The sequence below is a fragment of the Fusarium oxysporum genome, chromosome III, assembly GCF_013085055.1.
Source record: "Fusarium oxysporum Fo47 chromosome III, complete sequence".
In the NCBI taxonomy this organism is placed as follows: Eukaryota; Fungi; Ascomycota; class Sordariomycetes; order Hypocreales; family Nectriaceae; genus Fusarium; species Fusarium oxysporum.
In genome coordinates, this window is record NC_072842.1 from 1,703,193 (window position 1) to 1,724,945 (window position 21,753).

General features: G+C 48.5%; 5 protein-coding genes and 1 non-coding gene across 6 annotated transcripts; 2 read left to right on the forward strand and 4 right to left on the reverse strand.

Annotated features, from left to right (window-relative positions):
- Positions 1–4,580: 4,580 nt before the first annotated feature.
- On the reverse strand, positions 4,581–7,165 carry FOBCDRAFT_217486 (uncharacterized protein). Its single transcript, XM_031175954.3, has 8 exons — positions 6,987–7,165; positions 6,840–6,928; positions 6,605–6,747; positions 6,402–6,548; positions 5,928–6,349; positions 5,839–5,875; positions 5,674–5,788; positions 4,581–5,623 (listed from the first exon to the last, which is right to left on the reverse strand). Exons 1-8 carry the CDS (start codon positions 7,018–7,020, stop codon positions 4,784–4,786), a joined length of 1,827 nt encoding a protein of 608 aa, XP_031047087.2. The 5' UTR covers positions 7,021–7,165; the 3' UTR covers positions 4,581–4,783.
- Positions 7,166–7,362: 197 nt separating this feature from the next.
- FOBCDRAFT_217491 (uncharacterized protein) lies at positions 7,363–12,591 on the reverse strand. The gene is made up of 5 exons (XM_031175956.3): positions 12,253–12,591; positions 12,040–12,192; positions 9,054–11,985; positions 8,276–9,006; positions 7,363–8,221 (listed from the first exon to the last, which is right to left on the reverse strand). Exons 1-5 carry the CDS (start codon positions 12,265–12,267, stop codon positions 7,763–7,765), a joined length of 4,290 nt encoding a protein of 1,429 aa, XP_031047089.3. The 5' UTR covers positions 12,268–12,591; the 3' UTR covers positions 7,363–7,762.
- Positions 12,592–14,000: 1,409 nt separating this feature from the next.
- On the reverse strand, positions 14,001–15,046 carry FOBCDRAFT_217494 (uncharacterized protein). Its single transcript, XM_031175961.3, has 3 exons — positions 14,604–15,046; positions 14,368–14,557; positions 14,001–14,318 (listed from the first exon to the last, which is right to left on the reverse strand). Exons 1-3 carry the CDS (start codon positions 14,901–14,903, stop codon positions 14,029–14,031), a joined length of 780 nt encoding a protein of 259 aa, XP_031047094.2. The 5' UTR covers positions 14,904–15,046; the 3' UTR covers positions 14,001–14,028.
- A 405-nt stretch (positions 15,047–15,451) lies between these two features.
- Positions 15,452–16,482, reverse strand: FOBCDRAFT_316842 (beta-lactamase-like protein; the record flags this gene model as incomplete). The annotated part of the gene is made up of 1 exon (XM_031175962.3): positions 15,452–16,482. One exon carries the CDS (start codon positions 16,480–16,482, stop codon positions 15,463–15,465), a length of 1,020 nt encoding a protein of 339 aa, XP_031047095.2. The 3' UTR covers positions 15,452–15,462.
- Positions 16,483–16,914: 432 nt separating this feature from the next.
- FOBCDRAFT_t70 lies at positions 16,915–17,015 on the forward strand. Its single transcript has one exon. It is a non-coding gene; the product is annotated as a tRNA-Val (tRNA).
- Positions 17,016–17,300: 285 nt separating this feature from the next.
- On the forward strand, positions 17,301–20,145 carry FOBCDRAFT_217497 (heterokaryon incompatibility protein-domain-containing protein). Its single transcript, XM_059609487.1, has one exon. The coding sequence runs from the start codon at positions 17,509–17,511 to the stop codon at positions 19,960–19,962; it is 2,454 nt and encodes an 817-aa protein (XP_059464414.1). The 5' UTR covers positions 17,301–17,508; the 3' UTR covers positions 19,963–20,145.
- The last annotated feature ends 1,608 nt before the right edge of the window (positions 20,146–21,753 follow it).

A 21,753-nucleotide genomic window follows, 5' to 3' on the forward strand; every position in this document is an offset into this window, starting at 1 on the left:
TTCGAGGGACTACATACTCTCAGGTTCGTACAGTAAGTAGATCGCTCGTTGCATATGCACGACATAGCATTCATTATTCATGCTTGTTGAGCAACCAAACTTTATTCATTTATGTGGAGAAACTGTGCTGTATTGACTACAGAGGCAGTGGTCATAATTAATAATGTCTTAAATGTTCATCAAATGCATAGTATTATTTGCCATGTGTTTCCTAGCCAATACTCCGTACAGTCAATAACTACATCACACAAAAACATCAACTGTAGTTCGAAAACTGGACATGATGAATTCCAATCGTTAATAAGGATATTGTATATCGCAAACATCGATATTGACAGAGATTCATTACAGAGACCAACCCCCAAGCCACAATGTAGTTTACAAGGCTACATAGCTGGACTAGTGCTAGCATCACTTCGTAGAGAAAGTATCATAGCGGGGAGATGTGCCCAAGGGTAAGGCCCAGGAAGAGCGTTTGATAAACAATCCCCGGCTATTGACGATCCCTTGAGCTGAATTCCACTCAGCACCGTCTGCGCCATCTTCTTTTGATTCCATTCTCCTCTTTTGATCAGAAATGCCGGTGTGTTCCGCTGGTCAGTTGTGAGTCCTAATGCAAGACAAGGATATCCTTTCGGCTTGCAGGATAAATTGTCCACACATCCCTGTCAGGGCTGTGTTAAGACAACGTCTTCATTGAGGTGAAACGTACCCGCAGGACTGCATCAGAGACCACATCCTCGCCTAGGTGCTTGTGCACCAGTGATGCAGGACATCTGAAACCATCACACCCCTTCAATGTATCCTGGATTGTGACCAAGAGGGTAGCTGGGTTGTTGGGTTACTCCGTTTTACGATTTTAACAAACATGATCGAATCATCTTCACGTCTTGCACCTACTATCCGCTTGTACATTCGACCCAATTATTTTCTATATTGATTGGATACGAGTGTGTTGTTTTATGGACCAATACTCATTCCCATTACCATTTTCTGTGGATTGACACTTTGGTTGACTGACTGGTTGAGAACTCTGCACTGGACATTCGAGTGTGAAGTAGCAGGGAGCCCGTTGAGCTTCTCAAAAGAGTTTGGTTTGTTTGGCTACCAGAACTTCATGTTTTTTTCTCGAATCAGTATGAGTTATTACCAACTCCGATCATCGCAGCTTCATGGTGACACTGTGCAGGTGAGCGTGGTATTGCGTGGCTTCCATGTCTTTAATGAGAATACAATATGTGCGCCATCATGATCTCTCACATTCGCAGCCAAGCAACTAACAAGATCGTTCTGGATACGAGTGACTTTCTTTCGTTTTCTCGAATTTTTACTGGGCCCGGGGTTGACTTATCATTGAACCCAACGCCGTGTCTCGAAGGGATCTCATCATGACAAGTCATAGTGAGATATCTGAACAGGAACCAGCTATGTCTGGCTTGCGGTCAGTGGCTTTCGCTTCATCAAATCCTCGGAATCACCATCGAGAAGCCAACACGATCGAGTACCAGTGGCTGGAAAGTGTGGTTGCATTGACTATTATGGTCAACATTACCCCTGAGTAATTTTAAAATTACAATCAGATGCGCGACTACATGTGAGCCTGTGACCTCTGATTCGCGCTATTGCGGGCCACCACAAGTCTTGGAGGTCATGGCCTCAACTGTCACTGCAAACTGTGCCTGTTATGTCACTTTATTCCAAGTAACACGAGTCACTTACTGGTGGCCCAGCGACTTGTCCGTCCACATACCAAACGGTACGTCCACCTAGCTTGAGGTTAAAAATAATCTCACATTTCCTGACCGCAAGCCAACAGTCGAGCGTCTATCCTACCAATCCTGCATCAAATCCACAAGGAAATGGCAGCGGGCCTGCATTCACTGGGCCTCATTCCGTTTGACCTGCTGCTCAGTCTTTAGCACTTGATAGCCAAGGACTTCGCCGAACGGGCCGCCACACATCTTTTAACGCTGGTGTTTCAAAAGCTGGTGTGTGTCCAAGTTTAAGTTGAGCGTCTGACAGCGACCAATCACAAATTCAAAAACATTCCCTGTCGGCGTCACCCAAGATTTCTCTAGTCAAGTCCCGCAAGGGGTCCAGTTTGAGGTGCGTCTCGGCTGCCCCATTGGCTGTATCAAGTCTTCGCCCCAGCATCATCTTTATGCTTCATCTTCGTTCCAGCCTCTTGTGTTTTTGTTACAAGCCAGAAATAGCATCAATACTACGTTCATCAAACGAGCTGGCAGGGTATGGCCGCCGATCGGGCTGTTTCCCGGCGGTGGACCAATTCCTAGGGGTTTGTTTTTTTCTCACTGGGATGTCAAGGATTAAGCTGATGGTTATCTTCCACCCATAATTGTCACCTCCTCATCAACTCAGCGCTAACTTGAAGTTTCTCTGTCGAAGCCTGAAGGGTCAGTAAGGTGTTGATCATGTTTTTTCGAGACCAAGACGAATCTACAGGACTTGTGTATCGTTTTGGAAATTGGCCTGGGGCTGATCAAGATCACTGTCATAAAGTACACCCGTTTGTACCGGCATAATCGACCCGCCTTTCAGTTGATATATCGCTGCCGCAAACGGAATGTTCTATTCAGCTGAGAACTAAATTTGGTTGACTAGGTTTCTACCCTGCTACCTCGAAGACAAGATTCTGTATAAGCACTGGCGGATCTGGCTTGCATTATCTTAACCGTAGAACAGACTAATGACCTGAAACAGCCCAAGCCCCAACCAGCGATCATATTCACAATATGCTGTCCTGATATCAGCTTCGTTAGGAAGTCTACCAGTTGGTCCGTGTTAAACTATTCGCCGTAACCGAGATCTGTGTGTTCATCAAACTGAACTCGTCCGGCATCGTTCTATTCATCGACAACAGTACTTTTGTGGCCCAAGGCCTCCATTCACATCATATTGCCGAGATCGTGAAACGGACCCTGCTCTCTGCTTCAAATACTTGAAACACGAAACGTCCAGCCACCAGCTTTTCCAGAAGGTTTTGAAGCAGGCTCTTTACGTTGTCCGCCGTCAGACCTGTCCCTTCACACCTCGTACTCCTGTTTCCGGGGCATCAGGGGTCCATGTCCGCTTGTTCCTGCATACGACCTCTCTGTACAGCCAGGCGCGATGCCCTCCTCCCTTGAGTCATGTTACCCGTGGGTTATGAATTGAGGTAGTGGCTGAGTGGGCATTCTTCTGCTGTCCCTTGATGAAGCGAGCCAGGTCTGCAAAGTTTCACCATACTTGGCACGCTATTCTCGTGAACCTGGCTTAACTGACTTCCCCATATGGTATCTAGGTATCTGTGAATGCAACGTCATTCAAACAAACGGGGTATGTCAAACCCATTTACGCCACTTGATTGTTTGATCGGCAACTTCTCTGTCCCTGTTCTCGGTCGTGATCTAGATCCGAACGCTGGTCTCGAAGCGAGGTGGTTCTCACGATGGCGGAGACAATGGTCAATGCTATGGCAGAACACTTGGTTCGGGTTTTCCATTATGGCGTTTCGTGTCGCCACTCTATCGTTGTTCAGCATGGCATTGGCCCGGCCACTCTGCCAAGAAGGTATTGCTTGTTACTATCTGCCTACACAGTAGTAGTTTCTCAAGAAGCTCTTCTCGTGATCAGAACAGATCCGAGTCTGGACCATGCGCCCCATCAAGGCTCCTTGTTGTGAAACAATGCCATTATCAGAGCTTTCCTCATTGAGAAGCCCAACTGTGATGGCATAATGTGACGACAAACCCACAGCTCTGCTTTCTCCCGAGTGGTTGCTTTCCGGTGGTCAATACATGGAAGGTCGTCAGACTAATCGATCTGTCACTTGATGACCTTGCCCAGGCTTGCCAGGACTGAAGGATCGCCACTATCTCTGGTTGAGCAGAATCCTCAGCCCCTCCAGTTGAATATGCTGCCTCCCTCGTGGTTGATCTGGCAGCCACGGTGTGCGCGTGCTGAAGACTTGCTCGCTGATGTGCTTGTTTCGAACAAGCTCAGCTATCTTGGGCTTCTTCCGAAGCGACCAGTCAAAACACCACTTATATGGCTTAGGGCGCGTAAATGTAGGTAAACCAAACAGTCACGATATAAATAGTAGTCTCCCTTATTTGATTTATTGTTTTGTTCTTGAAACGTCCCATTGTCGTCCCTCGAAAGCGGTCCGGTTCGCGAATGGTCGACCTGCAGCCGTATTAAAGAGTAAGCGCATATTGAAACGCGACCATGAGACATCCCAATGGTGATATACACCGGTCTGTTCATTCTGAGGGCCATGAGAAAACGGACATTGTTTTTGGTGGTAGTTGGTTGATTTACATGAGATAGTGTAGGGTAGATTCAAGCACCCAGTCCAATTACATCTTGAACTTAGAAACAATCCGTCTTCGGTTGTCGTGCTGTTGTCAGCTGCCTTGCGCAGATACCTTTAGTTTAACGTGAGTTATGTAGTGGTAGTTGGGAGCCACCCTAAGGATGTATCTTCGGTTGGTTTCCTGGAGTGATGACGAGATCAAGATGAATTAGGCACTAGGCTATGCGAAAACAGCAGCATACCTAGGTTAAAAAATGAGTACACTAGAAAACTCCTGGATCATGTCGTTGAAAAATCTTGACGAATGCTCTCGGCTCATAGAGTATCAAGGGGCCATCAAAGAACAGATCTTTTAGAAACCCTATCTAACTATATATACAGATTCGCTACAGCTACAATCCATTTCCATGGTTTTCAAGGTCTGGGACGAGGTCACTATTCAGTTCCCAATACAGTTCGAAGAGCTCTTCAAGATCTTGCCTCCTCTAACTCGAGCTCAAGCTGGCGGATGCGCTCGCTCTGATCCTGGGAGCCAGAGCTAACCTTACGCTTGAGAGCCTCAACTTCAGCGGTGAGCAGGGTGATCTGTTGGCTCTGGGAGTTGATAAGCTTTGTCTGGCCTTCGATTAGTTGTTTGATCTCCGCAAGAGAAGAGTCACTACCGCTGGGGGCGGAGGAGACAGCTCGGGGGGCTGAAGATGTGGGATGCGGAGCCGCGGACGCGGCGGCAGCAGGAGTCTTAACTGGCGAAGAGGGCTTCGCGACGGTGGAAGGGGAAGGAGTGGAGGCAGTCTGCGGTTGAGCAGGAGGAGTAAATTTTGCAGGGACAGCTTGACGCTGAGCAGGCCGCGAAACCTCCTCGAAGCTGGAAGCGTCATCATCATCATCCTCCTCCTCCTGCTTGTCCTGGTATCTGGAAGCCATAGCAGAGATTGATCCCTTCTGTTCACTCATAGTGGGAGGAGGAGATCGCAGTGCCGGCGCCGGCTTGGGTTCTTCCTTCTTGGGCTCTTCCATCTTTGGTGCAGGCTTCTCAGTGACAGGAGAGGGAGCTGCAGGAGCCTTGTAGTCAGAGGCGATCTCCTTGGGCGCAGTGCCGTCATAGACGCTCTCAAGGTCAATCTTGTTAGGAATGGCAGTCTTGCCATCGAACCATTCCTGAGCAGTCGCAGCGGGCTTGGTACCGGTGGCAGGAGGGAAAATATCAGCCTGGAAGGTCTCAGCGCGTCGTGGCACAGTGAACGAGATAGGCTCAATATAAGCGTCGTTAACTGTTTTGTAAGCCCTCATGACCTCATTCTCGTGGGTCTAGAACTGTTAGTAAATGTGAGACTAGATTCGATGCAAGAAAACCGTACATTGATGCCTCGTCGGGGCATAAAGGCAATGCCGCGTTGAGGGTCGCCCGATTTGTACTCGCTAAGGAATTCGAACTTGTCGTTCTCGTATTCAAAGTATCGAATGTTGCCATCGCTGAGCAGCGTCAGTAGTGTCGCGAAACATGCAAACAGATGGGAACTTACCCCTTGCCAGCAAGGTACAGGCAGTTTGAACCATCATCTATCACGTATTTAGCACTGGCGCAACCCGAACAGTGGAGGATAGACCTTACCCCAGAAAGGCATGCAGACACCAGAGATGGAATCCAGCATGGTGAAGCCGCCAATGGGCTCCGTCCTGCCAGGCTCCCAAAGAGCTATTTGTCGTTCACTCATACGCGAGAAACCAGTCGTCGCGAAGCGATTATGCTCTCCCAGCCAGACAGCGCGACTGTTCTTGGCACCACCATGGCCAGGGGCTTCGTGAACGGGTTTCTCCTGTCGGACATCCCACACCCGAATCTTCTTATCTCGCGAGGTGGTAACGAGCATGCTGCCACTGGCATTCCATGACAGACTCTGGACGATATCGTTGTGCTTGAGAGCAAGAGGCGACTGACCGGTGCTAACATCCCAAAGCTTGACCGTGAAGTCGCCAGATGCAGAGGCGAGAATGTTTTCGGCCGCAGGATTGAAAAGAACCTGTCCGACCTTTCTGATCGGGGATTAGTGACTTGACTGACAAGCGACAATATTATGAGACCAACCTGGGGTGGCCAGCAAGCTTGCTCACGGGTGCGACATCTGTAATTTCCTCGGCGTCGGTATGTAGCGTAAAGCCTTCGGGAACCTCCCAAATAAACACCTTGCCATCATCGGATGCAGAGGCGATGATGTTGTCGTGAAAAGGGTTCCTTGAATTATCGTAAGCACCCACGCAGCTCAGGGGCCCAGCAATGGGAATGCATACCAGTCAGTGTCGAGTACCGCAGCAGTATGGCCACGAAACAGTGGAATCTGGTCGGGGAGTTTTCCACGCTCGTTCAGAGGAATAACAGCGAATGCGCCGCCACCGGAGGCATCCCAATTGACTGAGAGATACTCGGGGTTGACCTAAACGAAGCCAACCACCCCCTAAATCAGCGCGCCGAACTCTCTAGTTGAAAGATTGATTGCACCACGCGCCGCGATGCAGTACGACGCACCTTGACCAAGTTTGTGTCCCAAGCATTGCGACTGATATGAAGGTTGTCGTAGCAAAATTCCTTTCTTGTGGACTTTCCAAAGACGTGTCCTGGTGAGCAACGTCAGCATAACGGATCTCGGCGCGGACGGTTTGCGCCAGCACGTACGATACTTGGACGCCCGTACAAAACGGCCAGCCATGGTGATTTATAGTGGATTAAGAGCAGATTAAATGGAATGACGGTGTATGAGGTGACAAGAGGTTTTTATATCGAGGATCGATTGAGTCGTTAAAGGGTCAACTTGGCAACGATGCCGTGGTTGTAGCTGGGAAGGTAAGATGTACTAATACGGGGTGAGGTTCTGTAGCTAAGGTGTGAGCCACTATAAATTGCGCTGCGCCTCATAAGCTCCCTGCTAGGATATCCAGGTGGGTCGTGCCACTCAACATCGCTCGCATGAACGTGGATACGTGTTGTTCGTGGGTTGTCACGTGCAATCATCTACAGCATCCCCTCACGATGAAAAGATCTGGCCAAGTACTTCTTTTTACACTTAATGACATTTTAGACGATTCATTATAATCCCATGCTATAAACTGAAATCCCTTGGCGCGCAAGCGCCTATTACCCCAAGAAACAAGTGAAACAATGATAAGCCATGTCCTCGCCGACGCCTTGTAAGTGCATAAACGGCCGATGCTCCCAATTTCCTCAGTCAAGGATACAACAGCCCCCCAACTCCAATCATATTACAACATCAAGGTAGTATCCCATCAACCGTCAACCATATAAACCAATACCAGAAGAATGGAGAACAGAGACATCTATCATGAATATCCTGCTGGTCCTGAACGCCTGGTCCAGGTAGTAGTGTTACGGCGTCCAGCACCTTGTCTCATTTTCGTCTCCGTCATAAGAGCTTGTCTAGGCGACATCGTGTCTTAGAGGAACATACTCTTAGGTCGTGAGTTCACTCGGCGACCTGATGCTCGGCGACGTAGTTGCTCTTCTCGTCGAAGAACCAACTGACACCACTTAGCCTTTGCTCGCTGATTTGAAGAGTCATCATCTGGATTGTCACGACCAACAACGTCAGTGAGGACCTTCATCCAGCCTTCCTTGTCTGCAGCTGTGTCTGCGTAGAAGTCAATGAGTTCACCGTTGTTGAATCGGATACGGAATCCTTCCTCGACAAACATGTAACCTTCTTCATCTTCCGCAAAAGCAGATCGACGTCGTCGACCCCCTCTGCCAGTGGTCTCCTTTTCCGTTAACGCTCGGCGATCGTCGATTAACCGTTTGGCGTTGGCCAGGTTGATGGTAGCTCGAGGTTGACGAGTTGCCTCATGATAAGCAGTGAGCTTGGTACCCACAAGCTTGAAATACCTGCGTCGCCAGTACTAGATCAATGTTAGTTTTGATGAGAGAATAAGAGCAGGTGACTATGAACTTACAGGACAATCACCACCTTGTTGACTAAGGTGACCCTCCCAGTTGCGAGACATTCTCTCCTCTGCTGCCTTGAGCTCCCGGATGCATGAGTTCATACTCTTGGGCATATCGTCGTCCGTAGCATTCTTAGGGCGAGGAACAAAGAGGAGCTGGAGCTCCAACTTGCCCACCTTGTAGGGTGCACGTCTGACAACGGCCGTGTTGCCACGCTTGCTCTTGACACTGGACGCAAATCCAGCCTCTTCTGTGGCCCATTCATTGAAGCAAGCAACTTCAGCCATATAAGGGCGACCAAAGCACCGACTCTCATGTTCTCGAAGACAAACATAGGCGCGACCGAAGCTACCGTCCTCCGCAGCCAGAGGAGATAGAAGCTCGTAAGCTGTGGGAGGTCCAGTGCGCTGCTTGGCCTGGGCGTCCTTCTGTTGCTGTACAGCTCGTTCCTCTTCTTCCCGCTGGCGGAGCTCCAGTTCTTTGCGTTTCTTGGGCGATGCGAATACCCTGCTGAAGGTCGAGGTTTTGTGTTTATGAGTCTTGACTGTAGGTGGCGGCGGCTTGACACGCTCAACGGGTTTCTCGAGCTTAACGTTGAGGGTCAGTTGAAACTCGAGGTCATTAGGCACGACGAGCTCAAACTCCTGGCCAATTGGAGCATTACGTGCTAGCTCAAGCCATGCTGTAGTCACACAATGTACACCGTTATCGAGGGTGAGACTGAACCAAGTTCGCTCATCTGCTTCTGTTAGACGTACCCTTGACCATTTAATGACTGAAACTCACTTCTTGGAAGAGGTAGGTCAAGATCTTTGACACCCATGACCTTGACGAATAGGCGGCCTCTCTCTCCGCTTTCTGGCGTTGCCATTTCAAGTGTCAGGTCCTCGTCGACAGGAGCATGACTGACAGCTGTTGCGTTACTTTCTTGACCGGGCATAGGTGGCACAGGTCCAGTGCTGCCGCCAACACGCTTCCGCACGCTTCTCTGGCGAGGCTTACCGTTCCATGGCTCAACAATGCATGACATGGGCCTATCCTCCTTAACAGGAGAATTTCCAACGGATCTGGCAACTCGGAAGTCTTCGGTATCCTTGTCACTGGCAGTAACAACTTTCGTATTTTGTCGCATGAGGTAACCGCGCTGACGACGAGATGTTACGTTAGCATTGAGTCCTTCAGCAATTTGTTGGGCTTTTGCTGCAGACACTTGTCTACTGGGGCTATTGTGGGCTGGGGGTTGAGTAAAGAGATCGTTGTAAGCCACCTTTTGTGCCTCGATGACTCGCTCAAAGTCTTGGTCGAGGCTGAGACCTAAGTCAAGATCCAATGTCAAGCTGCGGTTCTTGAAACTAGGATGACGGTTGATGAATTCGTCACCAGTGAGCAAGAGTCCGTTATTGTCCTTCGAGAGGCGCTTGCTATGCTTGTCGGGAATCGGAGGGACATCGGGCACCTCCATGCTCACTTGTCGGCGAGCCTCTCGCATAGCACTAATGTCTGAGGGAGTGTTTGACAAACGAGTCTTAAGCTTTGAACCTGGAGCCTTGATGGTGGCAGACCGCTCGGGAATAGTGGCTTGCTCAGGTTCTTCCACACGGACAGGAACTGGGTGGTGAATAACCGAGTCTGGTGTGCTGGGGCAGTCATCGTCATATTCGTCTTCAGGATCACCCCATCCAGTACCATCATATTCAGGCTTGGAGAGATGCTCAGGGGTGAAAGGGCGCTGAAGGTAAGCATGAGCATCAGCCATTTTTGGAGCCTCAGGCTCCTTGGCTTCTTTCACAGGCTCTTCAACCACCTTGGGCTCCTCAGGCTCGGGGAGCATATAAGACTCGAAATCTCTTGAGAAGGAGGCATCTTTGTCGCCCGAAGCAAAGTCTGGCAACGATGAAACGCTCTCGTTTTGTGTATGAGTAGGCCTAGGTGTCATGACCTCCTCTCGGAGGTCATCGAGCTCTGGACTTTCCTTTCTTGCCTCCTCCTGGACTTCCTCAGGTTTGGCTTGTGCCGGTGTAGGTTCCTGCGACGAATAGTGACTTTCACTATCACTGTCAGCTGGCAGCTCCAGTCTGGACTCCTCTTCATCGAAATCGACGTCTGAGTCCTCATAAAACTCAATCTCGCTCTCAGGCATTCTTCTGATGATGACACTACCTTCCTCTTCCTCTTCTTCCTCCTCATCGGACATATCATGCAAAGAGTCCTCGGTAGACGGAATAGGCACATCAGGGTCTGCAGGAACCTGCCTTTCAGGGCTTCTGCTTGGACTCCTTGAGGCGGGAGGTGAAGAGAAGATGCAATCCTTTTCTTGATCGGATGTCTTGTTGTTACCGTTGACCTTTCGCATGATGGAGTCCCGGGAAATACGCGGAGGTAATTGATAATCATCAAGAGCCGACATGTCGCCAACAACGTCATCCTGTTCTTGAAGAGCATCGTTGAAGCTTGTTGTTGACTCAGGCTCAGAAATTGGGCTGCTCAATCGTTCGCGGCCATTAGCTCTACGAAGGCGGCGCTCACGCTGCTGCTCAGCTGCTGTCTTGCCATCGCCATCATCCGACAACATCATAAGTCTCAATCGCTCCTCAAGCGACATCTTGGCATTGCCAATGCTATGGATATCTGACTTGCTTGTGGTAGAGGCTTGAGGAGGAGATGGGAGATTTCTGTTAGACCCAAGCATTCTTTCTGCGGTTGCTGACAGACTTGGCGATGCAGGTGAAGAGGGCGCAGAGTTGTTGCGGGAATGGCTCATAAAACCAGGAAGAGGCGGTAGAGGTCGATGCTCCCCGTTTGAAGTTGTAGAGTCACTTCGAATATGTAAAGGACGACCAGCCGTGGCAGCAGAAGGTGTGCCCTCAGGCATGGGACTGTCACTATACTCACGAGGCCCATTGCGGTTCACCATGGGACTATCGCCTCTCCAGTCATCAGGCCCAACAACGGGAGTTTTGTCTGTATCTTCCAGAGAAGCGTCAAAGCTATCGCCCTCAAGATCAACGCGGCCAGGATCATACAGCACGTCATCCTCATCCTCATCATACTCGATTGACTCATAGCTTCCCTCACGAGAGTTGGTGCCGATAGATGACAGATCGGGAGTTGCCATCTCATATTCGTTGATCTGAGGAGGCGCGGCATCAAAAGTCACACTTTTTGCGTGGCGACGTCCCATCGGATGATCATCATCCTCTTCGGGTGAGCCAAATGACCAAGTGTTTGTCTCCATGTCAAAGCTGTTCTTGAACCTTGAGTGCGAAAGGGAGGACTTTGTAGGCGATACTTGATCTCGGCTGGGCGTCAGAGGACGATTCGGTGAGCCGGCTGTCTGAGTAGACGACTTTGGGCTGACGGCGGGAATAGTCATCGCGCTGTCACTCCGAGAATGGCCAAAGATTGGGCGCTCGATAGTCGAGGAGCGGAAGGATCCAGTCGACCCAAAGGCGTTCCCTTGGACCTTAGCGAGGGGTCTTTCGATCTGAGGGATTCGAGTGGGATCATATTCCTGCTTCTGTTCGAGTGCAAGGATGTTGCTGTTCCTCACCCGAGACGCTTTCTGAAGACGCTCAATCGAAGAGCGGCGGTTTGGTGATGGTGACCCAGATCCGTATAGGTTTTCAGAGTTGCGGTTTTGCCAAAACAAACGAGGAGATGTCACTGATTCCACGGGTGAAGGTTGGAATGGTGATGAGTCGGGATTTCCGGGGGACTTCTGCATGCTATCAATACAGAAGGCCAAACATGAGTTGGCGGTCAGCCGACGTACCTTGGGAGAACCAGTAGATTGTCTATGCCAGCTGGGAGAGTTTCTTCTCATCTCTGTCGGCGAGAGCTCCGACAGCGGGCGAGGGATTCCACTCGCCATGATAGATGGACCTTTGGTTGGTGTAGTTGTCTTGTTGATTCGTAAGGGATGCACCTGAGATCTAGTCAGAGACATTTTGCCCAAGAATCAGGGCGAGTGGCGTGGTCTACATACCGATTCAGTAGCCATGCTACAGTAGTGATGGGTAATTTTGTCGCAAGTTGAAGTAAGCGACTATCAACGCATTGGTATGCGAGTCCACTATACACAAGGAAATGAAGCAGAGGAATGTTGCGACTCGGTGTGAAGCACAGCACCAAATGTGAATGAATGCAAGTAAGAAATGCGACCAATGTCTGCTGATAGAAGAAAGAAATACGCCTTGAACGGGCAACCAGACGACAGCTCTATCAAAGGCTAGACGACTCAACTCGACACAACTTTCACGAAGTGATGTTATGTTATGAAAGTCGGAGGTTAGAAGAGCGTCTTTGGCGAGTTGATGTGTTTAAGGGAAGCACATAAAGCAGCCCAAGGAATGTGCCTGATTGGACGATGGGAAAACAAACATGGTAGGCGTTGCCCGGGAGACGTTGGTCAGAACCGAGCTAAAAGTTGGACGTTGGAGACGCTAATCATGCTACAATGCAGCAGGGTGCTGAAAACTTACCCCGCCCCTGTTATAGCGGCTCCATCCCCTCCAAGGACGATCCAGAGCTTCCCTCCACTACAAGGTAAGCCAGCCCAGCATCCCTTACAGCGTCGCAACAGGAGCACAGCTCATAGTCGCCATGGCAGCAGCAGCCAGCCGCACTTCAAAAGCAAATAATTGGTTGCTTGGCCCAGCATCATCCTTGACAACCTCTGCAACCCAATGTTTACATGAGCACAGTGGCTGTTTCGTGCTTGTTGTTTTCCCCAACTGAGCTTCCTCATCATGACGTTTTTTTTCTCCGATTTCGTTTCACCCCTGGAGATGGGGGAAAACTCAATGGGGTCTGCTGCATCAAACTGCGAGTTCCTGCAAGTTTTCTGCAAGTTTGTGTAGCAAACCGGTGATGGAGTCTCCTAGTGGTGATCTCGCACCCGATTTCCTTTTTCGCTCCTATACCTAACCTTAGTACTTACAAAACCTCAAGATATCCATCCCCCACCCCATCGAGCATCCACCAGTCTAAGACGATGCCTCTGCCATGTCTTGCATCACGATCTTCCCGAGCACCACTTGAGGCTATTCTGGCACTAAACCCAGCATTAGATAGCTCATCAGAAAATATATCCACATCTAGTTCTCTGTGCGCATGTTTGTTCCTTACTTAACGTTGTTGTTTACAACAGAGTCTCACATGGTCTTTCCTATCTAATCCGCACTGACCTTTCGCTTAACCACGGGCCAGGTCTGGATCTTTGTTTTTGTTATTCGATCATTAATGTACATATTACTCCGAATCAGTAATATGATGGACCTGCATTACTTCGATCGATTCAATACGACGCAACCAGCCTTGGTTCCTGGCTGGCCGCAGCTTCTTGTCCAAAGCCTGCGAGGTTCTAGAATCCCAATCGCCCACTTTCAGTTGGGCATGAGAGGTATAAAAATATTTTATCACTAACCTAAATTAATATATTGTTTATTTATGCTAGAACCTTAGGCAGAACTACGGAACATTTCCCATCATCAGCCAGAGTAATGCCAGTAATGGCAGTAACTTGGGTAAGTAGGTAATACTCGCCTGCTTTTTTAATGGCCGTCACGAGCATACCTAGGTATCTTACACATTGTTGAATTCTTGTCAATATTATGTTACAGGGTAAGGTAGTCGACTGCTATGCTAGCTCTGCTCGTCACGAAATACACTGGTGCAAGGTTTACGTATCGATATCATAGCTGCATGCAGCCTCACCAATATTGCTGCTTAGAATTAGTTCATAAGTAAATATATTTTCTTTCTAAATGCTTTGTTTCTTATTCCAAGCAACACAATCATCGAACTTGACACCTGAGCCTCCGAAACAGTCCAATGCACTTCCAATTGTGAGATCCACCTTACCGTTGCTGAGCCTCTTCACATTCTCCAAGTCTTCAAGATGTCTACCACCTCCAGCATAAGTCACTGGAATCGAACACCATTCAGAAAGACGCTGCACAAGCTTCTCATCAACTCCCCTTTGTAGACCCTCATTATCTGCAGCATGGATCAAGAATTCCGCGCAGTAAGGCTCCAAAGACTTGATAGATTCTGTACCTGGTGAGTAATTGACTTTGAGCATATTTGCCGGGGGACTTACCTTGGTTGACTTCCATATCTGTGATGGTTTGCCATTTGTTCATTGCAACGAACCAAGAATCCTCTCCTCGACGTCGGCAGCTTAGGTCAATAACAAGCTTGTTTTTATCGCCGCCAAGAGCTTGCAACACAGCATCAAGCCTCACTTGACTGAACCGGCCCTCGGGAAAAAGGTACGATGTAATGATGACCTATTGGATGTTAGATCGTTCCTATGTGGTGCATCCTTTACTGTACCTTCTCTGCTCCCGCATTCAGCCATTCCTTTGCGTTCTTGTCATTGATGCCACCTCCAACCTGAAGACCACCGGGCCAGGCTTCAAGCGCCTCTTTAGCAGGCCCCTCATTTCCTGGGCCTAACATAATGACATGTGCACCGGTAAGATCATTGTCGCGGTATAATTGAGCAAAGTGAGCCGGGGGATGTTGCGAGACATAGTTGGTTTGAAGAGCCGACGATGTGCTGTCAAGAGTACCGCCAACAATCTGCTTGACCTGACCTGCATGAAGGTCAATGCAGGGCCGGAATTTGGTCATGATGAAGATGACTTTGGGTGATCAATTCAGGTTAAAGATCAAACTATGCAGTCTTCGTCCCACCCACCACTGGGTAGAAAATCGAAGAAAGGCGGGGCAGTTCTGAAGAATTGGATAAGGGTAGGTATTGGTTGTTGAACTCAAATTTAGAAGGTAGGTAGGTATACTTCGGACGCCTAACTCTTCTATAGAGAAGGGAGAAGAAGATCGTCAGATGCATTTAATGAAGTATCATTCTGAATTAATACCCAGTGCTTCTGTGTTATTTCATATTTTCAGCGTTCGTGGCTTAGAGCCAAGTCGTACAGTCTCCCGCAACCTATGTCCAATGACCAACCAATACCACTTAGGAAGTTATACCCTGCACTCTTCTTATGAGAGAGAACTTGTTTTCTCATTCATCTTTGTTATTCCTTTCTTTCTCCTCAGCCCAAGCTTTATCAAGCTTCAAAGGAATGTATGACCGCACGCATCGACCGAATCCTAGATTTGCTTCATACCAGCCTCCAGTCAACATGAAAGTAGCCTGCTCATCGATGAGTCACCTCTCCAATGTGATTTAAATCTTCTTCACAGTGAACCCATATCTATCGCCTCGGTCCAGAATAACTACTCGATTCTCCATCCCGGCTTCCTTGACGGCAGTCTCAAAGTCTTTGCGAGGAGACAGAAATACGTCGTAGTCATCATAATGAATTGGAATCGTGACCTCTGGATCCATCATTTTCATCAACTCAACACCTTGCTTCGCATCAAGTGTGACCATGATCAATGGCGCAGATGGCCCAGGGATAGTGGTACCTCCGAGGTGGATGAGCATCAGATCAATGCGCTCTTCTCGAAGCCATTTCGGAATTTCCTTGAGCTCATCCACAAGAAGAGTATCTCCAGAGATGTAAATCCGATAACCAGTTTGGAGCTTGCCATTCTCAACTTTGTGGTAACCCAGTTCGAGCATCCAGCCATTTGTTGGCGGAACAGCACCGAGCAAGTCGTTGACTGCAGCCAGGGGGCCAGGGGGAACATGTTTGCCAGGCATGCCTGTGACTTTGATGACGGGAAGAGGCTCACCAGCCTTCGAATCTTCGTTTTTGAGCTCTAAGTGGTCAAAAAAATCGAGTGGTTTGACATTGCGAAACGGCTCGTTCTTGGATGTCAAGCATTTATGCGCATGAGGCGTCGTGACAATTAAGAAATCTCTATTGAGGGAATCTTCTACTAGCCGATCGAAGTGATCTTCATGATAATGCGAGAGAAGAATTGCGTCTAGTGATGGCAGCTCATGTAGGTCAACCGCTGGGTTAGTTTGCCTCTGAGCAGTAACTCCAGGACCAAGATGAACGTGGTCACCAGCATGGAGGAAGTTGGGATCTGTGAGTAGTCGAAACCCTTCCCATTCGATTATGGTAGTGGCCGTGCCGATAAAATAGACATTCGCATTTTCATCGCCTTCACTCCCTCGAGGGTGAGTCTTGATTGCCTTTGGGAGGAGAGACTGGTCATCGCCACGAGTTGATTTATCCTTTAGAAGAGTTTGCCTCTTGGACAATCCTAAGCCAATTGATCCCTTATCCGACATGATGAAGCTTTAGGAATGGATAATTTGTTCTTGTTAATTCTGGTTAAAGTTATCTATTTATTTGGCGAGCTCTTGTCCCTACCTAAGTATTGTGTAGATTTCACTTGATGACGCTTGTCTGGCGTACTTCACTCGTAACTAGCAATCAAGCTCTCCGTTATTGCTTCAGCATTAATAAACATCATCATAGATATCGCATCGAATTCAACCTAAAGACCAACACATATTACTTTATAAACTTAAATATAATACTTAAAAGTTTAATAATATATCTTGGTATTTTACTTATTATTGCTGGCCTTTGAGTAATATTTAAGATTATATAAGGGGAATGATTTTAGTAATATTAGCTCCTTTGTTGGCAGTTTTATTAACTTATATCCTTAAGAGCTTATTATATATTTAAAAAAGAATCTCATTATATAAGATCAAGGTCGAGTGGTGTAGTGGTTTATCACGTCTGCCTCACAACGTATATGCAATAGCAAATACTTGGACGCAGAAGGTCCCGAGTTCAATCCTCGGTTCGACCTTTCTTTTGACATTTTTAGATCCTCCACCAAGTCGATACATTCCATTTCGTGGAACATAGTAAGATTTATTACTCAGATATTTCTTTTATATACTTCTATTATTTTAATACATATATAATTGGCCTGTGCTATTCTGTTAATCCTGACTCTTATAAATCCAGCTTGACCATCAAGTGCAGGTGAGTATATAGCTCCATCTCGTGCCGTTGCCGGGATGACGTTGTTGAACTCATTTGTTTGTGCATAGGTCTGACGAGCCAATAAGATCTCAGCGCTGTCCATCCAGGCCGCGAAAGCTGAGGGGCTTTAACCGACCTGTACACTTATGATGACCCATTCTCGGGCATCAATATGAGATTTTTCAACCCTCAGCCAATTTGATCATTCATAAATCCCGTGGGAGACCTAGAGGTACTATTGCGACAACAATTGTGGTATGCGCCAACGCGACCTCTTCTGCGCACTTGCTATAGGCCTGTAACCTTGACCGACGATGCCAGACCGCAGTCCTTCGCATGATTCCCGCGATGAAAGCTCTCCGGAGCCAGAACGTGACCGTGACAGACCACGCGACCGTGATAGGGATAGGGATAGGGATAGGGATAGAGAAAGAGACAGGGATAGAGACCGTGAAAGAGATCGAGAAAGGGACCGGGAAAGAGATCACGACCGCGACTTAGACCGAGACCTGGATATTGATGGGGTTGTCGATCGAGATCTAGATCGCGACAAAGACCGCGACAGAGATCGTGACTACGACAGGGACAAAGACAGAGAAAGAGATCGAGACAGAGACAGAGACAGAGATCGCGACAGACCACCAGATGATGCAAGAAACAGAGACCGCGACAATGGGAGAGACAGAGATGATGATCACGGAAGAGACAGGGATTATGCCAATGGGAAGGACAGAGACAGACTCAAGGATAGGGATGTCGACAGAGATAGGCGTCGCGAGAGCCGTGTCCCTCCGCGTGTTCCCCGGGAACCCCGCGATAGAGACCATCCTCCGAATTCTAGCAAGCGAAACAGTATCACCGACCGCCTGCTTGGATCGTTTAGGGCAGTTCGTGGTGAAAAGGAGAAGGAGATTCCAATTCCAGCTGTCGCTTCCTCAATTCAACGCCGGGCATCTTCCGCTGTTACCAAGGGTGGCCCAGTTCTTCGCATTCGCGAGTGGCTTGATGCTTGTAACGCGGATCACCACCACCACTGCGCCGTCTCTTCTGATATTGATATCACAACATGGCGCCCTACCTGGCTTATTGACGTCGTTGAGCGGCGCCTAGTCAAGGCAACACCCAAGGACCGTTATTTGGCTCTCAGCTATGTCAACGGTATCCAGCGCAACGGAGCACCGATGTTTACACATCTGCTTCAATCTAATGTGGAAGCTTTCCAAGATCGCCTGCCCAACCTCGACATGCCTCAGACTTATCTGGACTCCATGTGGCTTGCTAAGAAACTTGGAATTCGACACATTTGGATTGACCGTATCTGTATAACTCAGGATAATCGGGAAGAGATGGATGATCACATTAAGCACATGGCATACGTCTTTTCTAATTCTTACCTGACTATTGTTGCCGCTACTGGCGATGTATATACAGGACTGCCTTCACTTGATCCAAAGCGATCAACGCGCGGCCTTCGAACCACTAGTCGTACTCACCAGGAGTTGGTTGCCGCCTCGCCATGGTATACAAGGGGCTGGACTTTGGTTGAGCGCATTTATTCTCGGCGTTCGGTCTTTTTCTTTGAAGACTCAATAACCTGGGAATGTCACTGCGAAACATGGCAGGGGAGCCCAAACAGTGTGATGAAGAAGCTCAGAGGAGGTCGTCAAGAGTGTACGGGCGCTGTCCCTGATGCTGCGTTTGCGTTTCAGCACCCGCCTTGGCCTGATCTTGATGAGTATGCCCGCTACGTGATGGAATACAGCGCACGGAAATTGACGCTTGTCGACGACACGCTGCCTGCTTTTGCTGGAATCACACACGTACTATCTCGCTCTTTTCCTGGTGGGTTTATTTATGGCATGCCTATCGCGTTCTTGGACATTGCTTTGCTGTGGCGCCCGCATGCGTCCATTCGACGAAGAGCTCTCTCTCGCCCACCATTTCTCCCATCTTGGTCTTGGATGGGCTGGTGGTTTGATAACATTCCGGTCGACTTGACTTTGTGGAGAGCCGCTGCAGACTATGTTGAAGAGGCTCGCACCGGAAAACGTGGTCAAGAGACCAAACGATACCGGTCCGCGCACCCTTTCCGGATCAAACCTACCGTTACCTGGAGCTTGACGGACCGAGCCGCAACCGCCCCCGTTATGAACACCGGTCTTCAGTACCGTGATCTTCGGGGTCGTCGGAGCCCTAGTTCGGAGCTCCCTCCGGGATGGTCTCGCAGCGGCTCGTACTATGTTCACGATAGTGACGACTCTGCGTTGTTCAAATATCCCATCCCTGTCGAGGATCCTCCCGAGACGGGTGGTTATGAGCCACCTGTAGGCGAGCAAGCCTACCCCGGCCCACTACTCTCATTCAAAACAACAACTGGTTTCTTTGAGGTAGAGTTTCACACTACTCTCGCTCATCGCGATCGAACCAATCCACCCCTCGCCGTAGGTACCATTTGGAACAAAGCAAACCGATGGGCAGGTCAATTCCGTGCTCACGACGCATGGCTGGGTATCCAATCTTCCAACTACGATGGTGAAGAGCGCCTGGAGTTTATCTCCATATCAACAGCCACAGAGCGTCGCGGTTCGCATGTATTTGATAATGAGAAATTTGAAGAGCATATGGATGCAGATGAAATGATTGACTTTGTCAACGTCCTTTGGATCGAGCGCATTGGAGATATTGCGTACCGAAGGGGTGTCGGTCAGATCTTACTTAAGACCTGGGAGGCACAAGCCAAGGATGAGGTAGGAATTCTGCTTGGTTAGGATGACACTTGGTCAGCACGGAGTTGGAGTTTACGTTAGAATCTTGAAAATATGCCTTGGCCTGGAGTTGTAGGAATTTGTCTAAGCCTGTTGCACTATCAATATGAGGCCAGGGTTCATTTACTTCAGGACCTTAGCTGAGAAGATTTCCATGGCATATTGTAATCTATTTCTTGAGTTGCATTTCTTTTTCACTTCGTGATGCTACCGATTGAATCGACTTTGACGACACATGACTCAGCGCGGGACTTTTAACAGTCAAGAGACAGCAGCTCTACATTCCTTGTCCTCTGATATGGTCTCTATATAATCCTCGAAGTTGTCGACAACCAGTAGGCTCGGGCCTTTGGAATGACCTCCATGTCTTGTGAACATACCCACACAGGTGGAGGCACAGATCTTTGGAGAAGTTCAAACTCTGAAATTTGGCTTTGATGTGTTAGATGCCCCTGAGATTATTCCGAAGAGTATCTCTGCAGCTCTTAGGGTTACGGAATTGGATGCTGAGTTCGTCACCTAGTATTCAGAGACCGAGCAGGCCATGACTAGCTGCTTTCGTCATATATAGTATGTTAATAATCTTGCTAGTCTAAGCCTCGCCACAGTCATCTTGGAATTGACTTCATCGATGATTCTCTTTTACTGTCTCGACACTCAACTGGATTGTCACGGAGTTCCCAAATTCGAACAAGTCTCCACCAAGTGACCTCTTCTACCATCCACAACTGCAATCGAGATTCTGACGCCAAAAATTTGGTTCATAAGAACACAAGTCCCTGCAAGTTATACGCCATGGTGCCTGGTGCCAGAGGTCTGACAAATACTCCCAGGAGTCTTAACAAGGGAAGCTCTGTCCAGACAATCCAGACACAAGAAGGGCCTTCTTTACTCCTCCTGGCCTTAAATCCTCAACAAGCTTATGCACGCCAGAGTATCTGCCTTCCTGGCCATTAGAGCTAGCGGCGACTGATTGGCAACTGTTTAAGAAAGGCTGAACAGCAGTTCCTCATCAACGCTGTCCGAATTCGAGACCACGGAAACTTGAGGGAAGAACCTTTCAGGAAGAATGTCCTATAGGAGCTGAAAAAGACCAGACATGAAATTGCTGTTAGAGTCGGCAAGCCGTTTGACCTCGAAGCCTTCAGTTTCAACGAACGTATTATCTTAACACATCACCCTTAGGATTTTCATATCCAGAGTAAAGCCTCCAACTACTAATATACTTATTCCAGGCGTTATGGTCTCCTGAAATAAAGAAGATGATGGATCCGGCCAAAGCTACCAAGCCTGCCTGCGCTGAAGACAACGTACTTCCGGCAGTTACTGGGGGAGCCCGGGAAGAAGATACAGAGATTGCCTTTGGTGTGTAGATACTTTCCGATCTGATGATATTGTTTCCATCAGTGGTAGTGAGTCTCTTCTGGGAGATGCGATGAAGTCAGAATCTTCCCTCTTGGGCGCCCAATTTAATCTGTCGTGGACGCTTACAATTGAGATAAGTCTGATTGATTTATCGAAAGTATAGCGGTAGCGGCAGCGGCTCGAGAAACAAGAGCCGGTGAAGGTGCTGATCTTTCGAGGGATGTGAAAGATTTTGTGGATAACATTCGGGGGCCTCTTAGCTACCTTTGGATTCACTGACCAATTCCCCCCCTACAAAATCAAAGTTCTCAGGTGTTCAACTATTTTCTGGTTGGTATAGATTAGATATTATATTCAACTTTCGGTGTCAAGCGGCGATGTATCACAAAAAAACTCTACTGTATCTGTTTCTGCAACACTGACCATCCA

Bases quoted from the DNA above. Each gene is read 5' to 3' on its own strand.
- FOBCDRAFT_217486 (XM_031175954.3), bottom strand. From the start codon at position 7,020: ATGGCTGGCCGTTTTGTACGGGCGTCCAAGTATC. The intron at 6,549-6,604 runs GTATGCATTCCC...CGATAATTCAAG, and splicing joins GCGGTACTCGACACTGACTG to GAACCCTTTTCACGACAACA. The intron at 6,350-6,401 runs GTTGGTCTCATA...ATCCCCGATCAG, and splicing joins AAGCTTGCTGGCCACCCCAG to AAAGGTCGGACAGGTTCTTT.
- FOBCDRAFT_217491 (XM_031175956.3), bottom strand. The intron at 11,986-12,039 runs GTACGTCGGCTG...GATAGCATGCAG, and splicing joins AATCTACTGGTTCTCCCAAG to AAGTCCCCCGGAAATCCCGA. The intron at 9,007-9,053 runs GTGAGTTTCAGT...TAACAGAAGCAG, and splicing joins TGACCTACCTCTTCCAAGAA to ATGAGCGAACTTGGTTCAGT.
- FOBCDRAFT_217494 (XM_031175961.3), bottom strand. From the start codon at position 14,903: ATGACCAAATTCCGGCCCTGCATTGACCTTCATGCAGGTCAGGTCAAG. The intron at 14,558-14,603 runs GTACAGTAAAGG...AACATCCAATAG, and splicing joins TGAATGCGGGAGCAGAGAAG to GTCATCATTACATCGTACCT. The intron at 14,319-14,367 runs GTAAGTCCCCCG...CACCAGGTACAG, and splicing joins AGATATGGAAGTCAACCAAG to AATCTATCAAGTCTTTGGAG.
- FOBCDRAFT_217497 (XM_059609487.1), top strand. From the start codon at position 17,509: ATGCCAGACCGCAGTCCTTCGCATGATTCCCGCGATGAAAGCTCTCCG.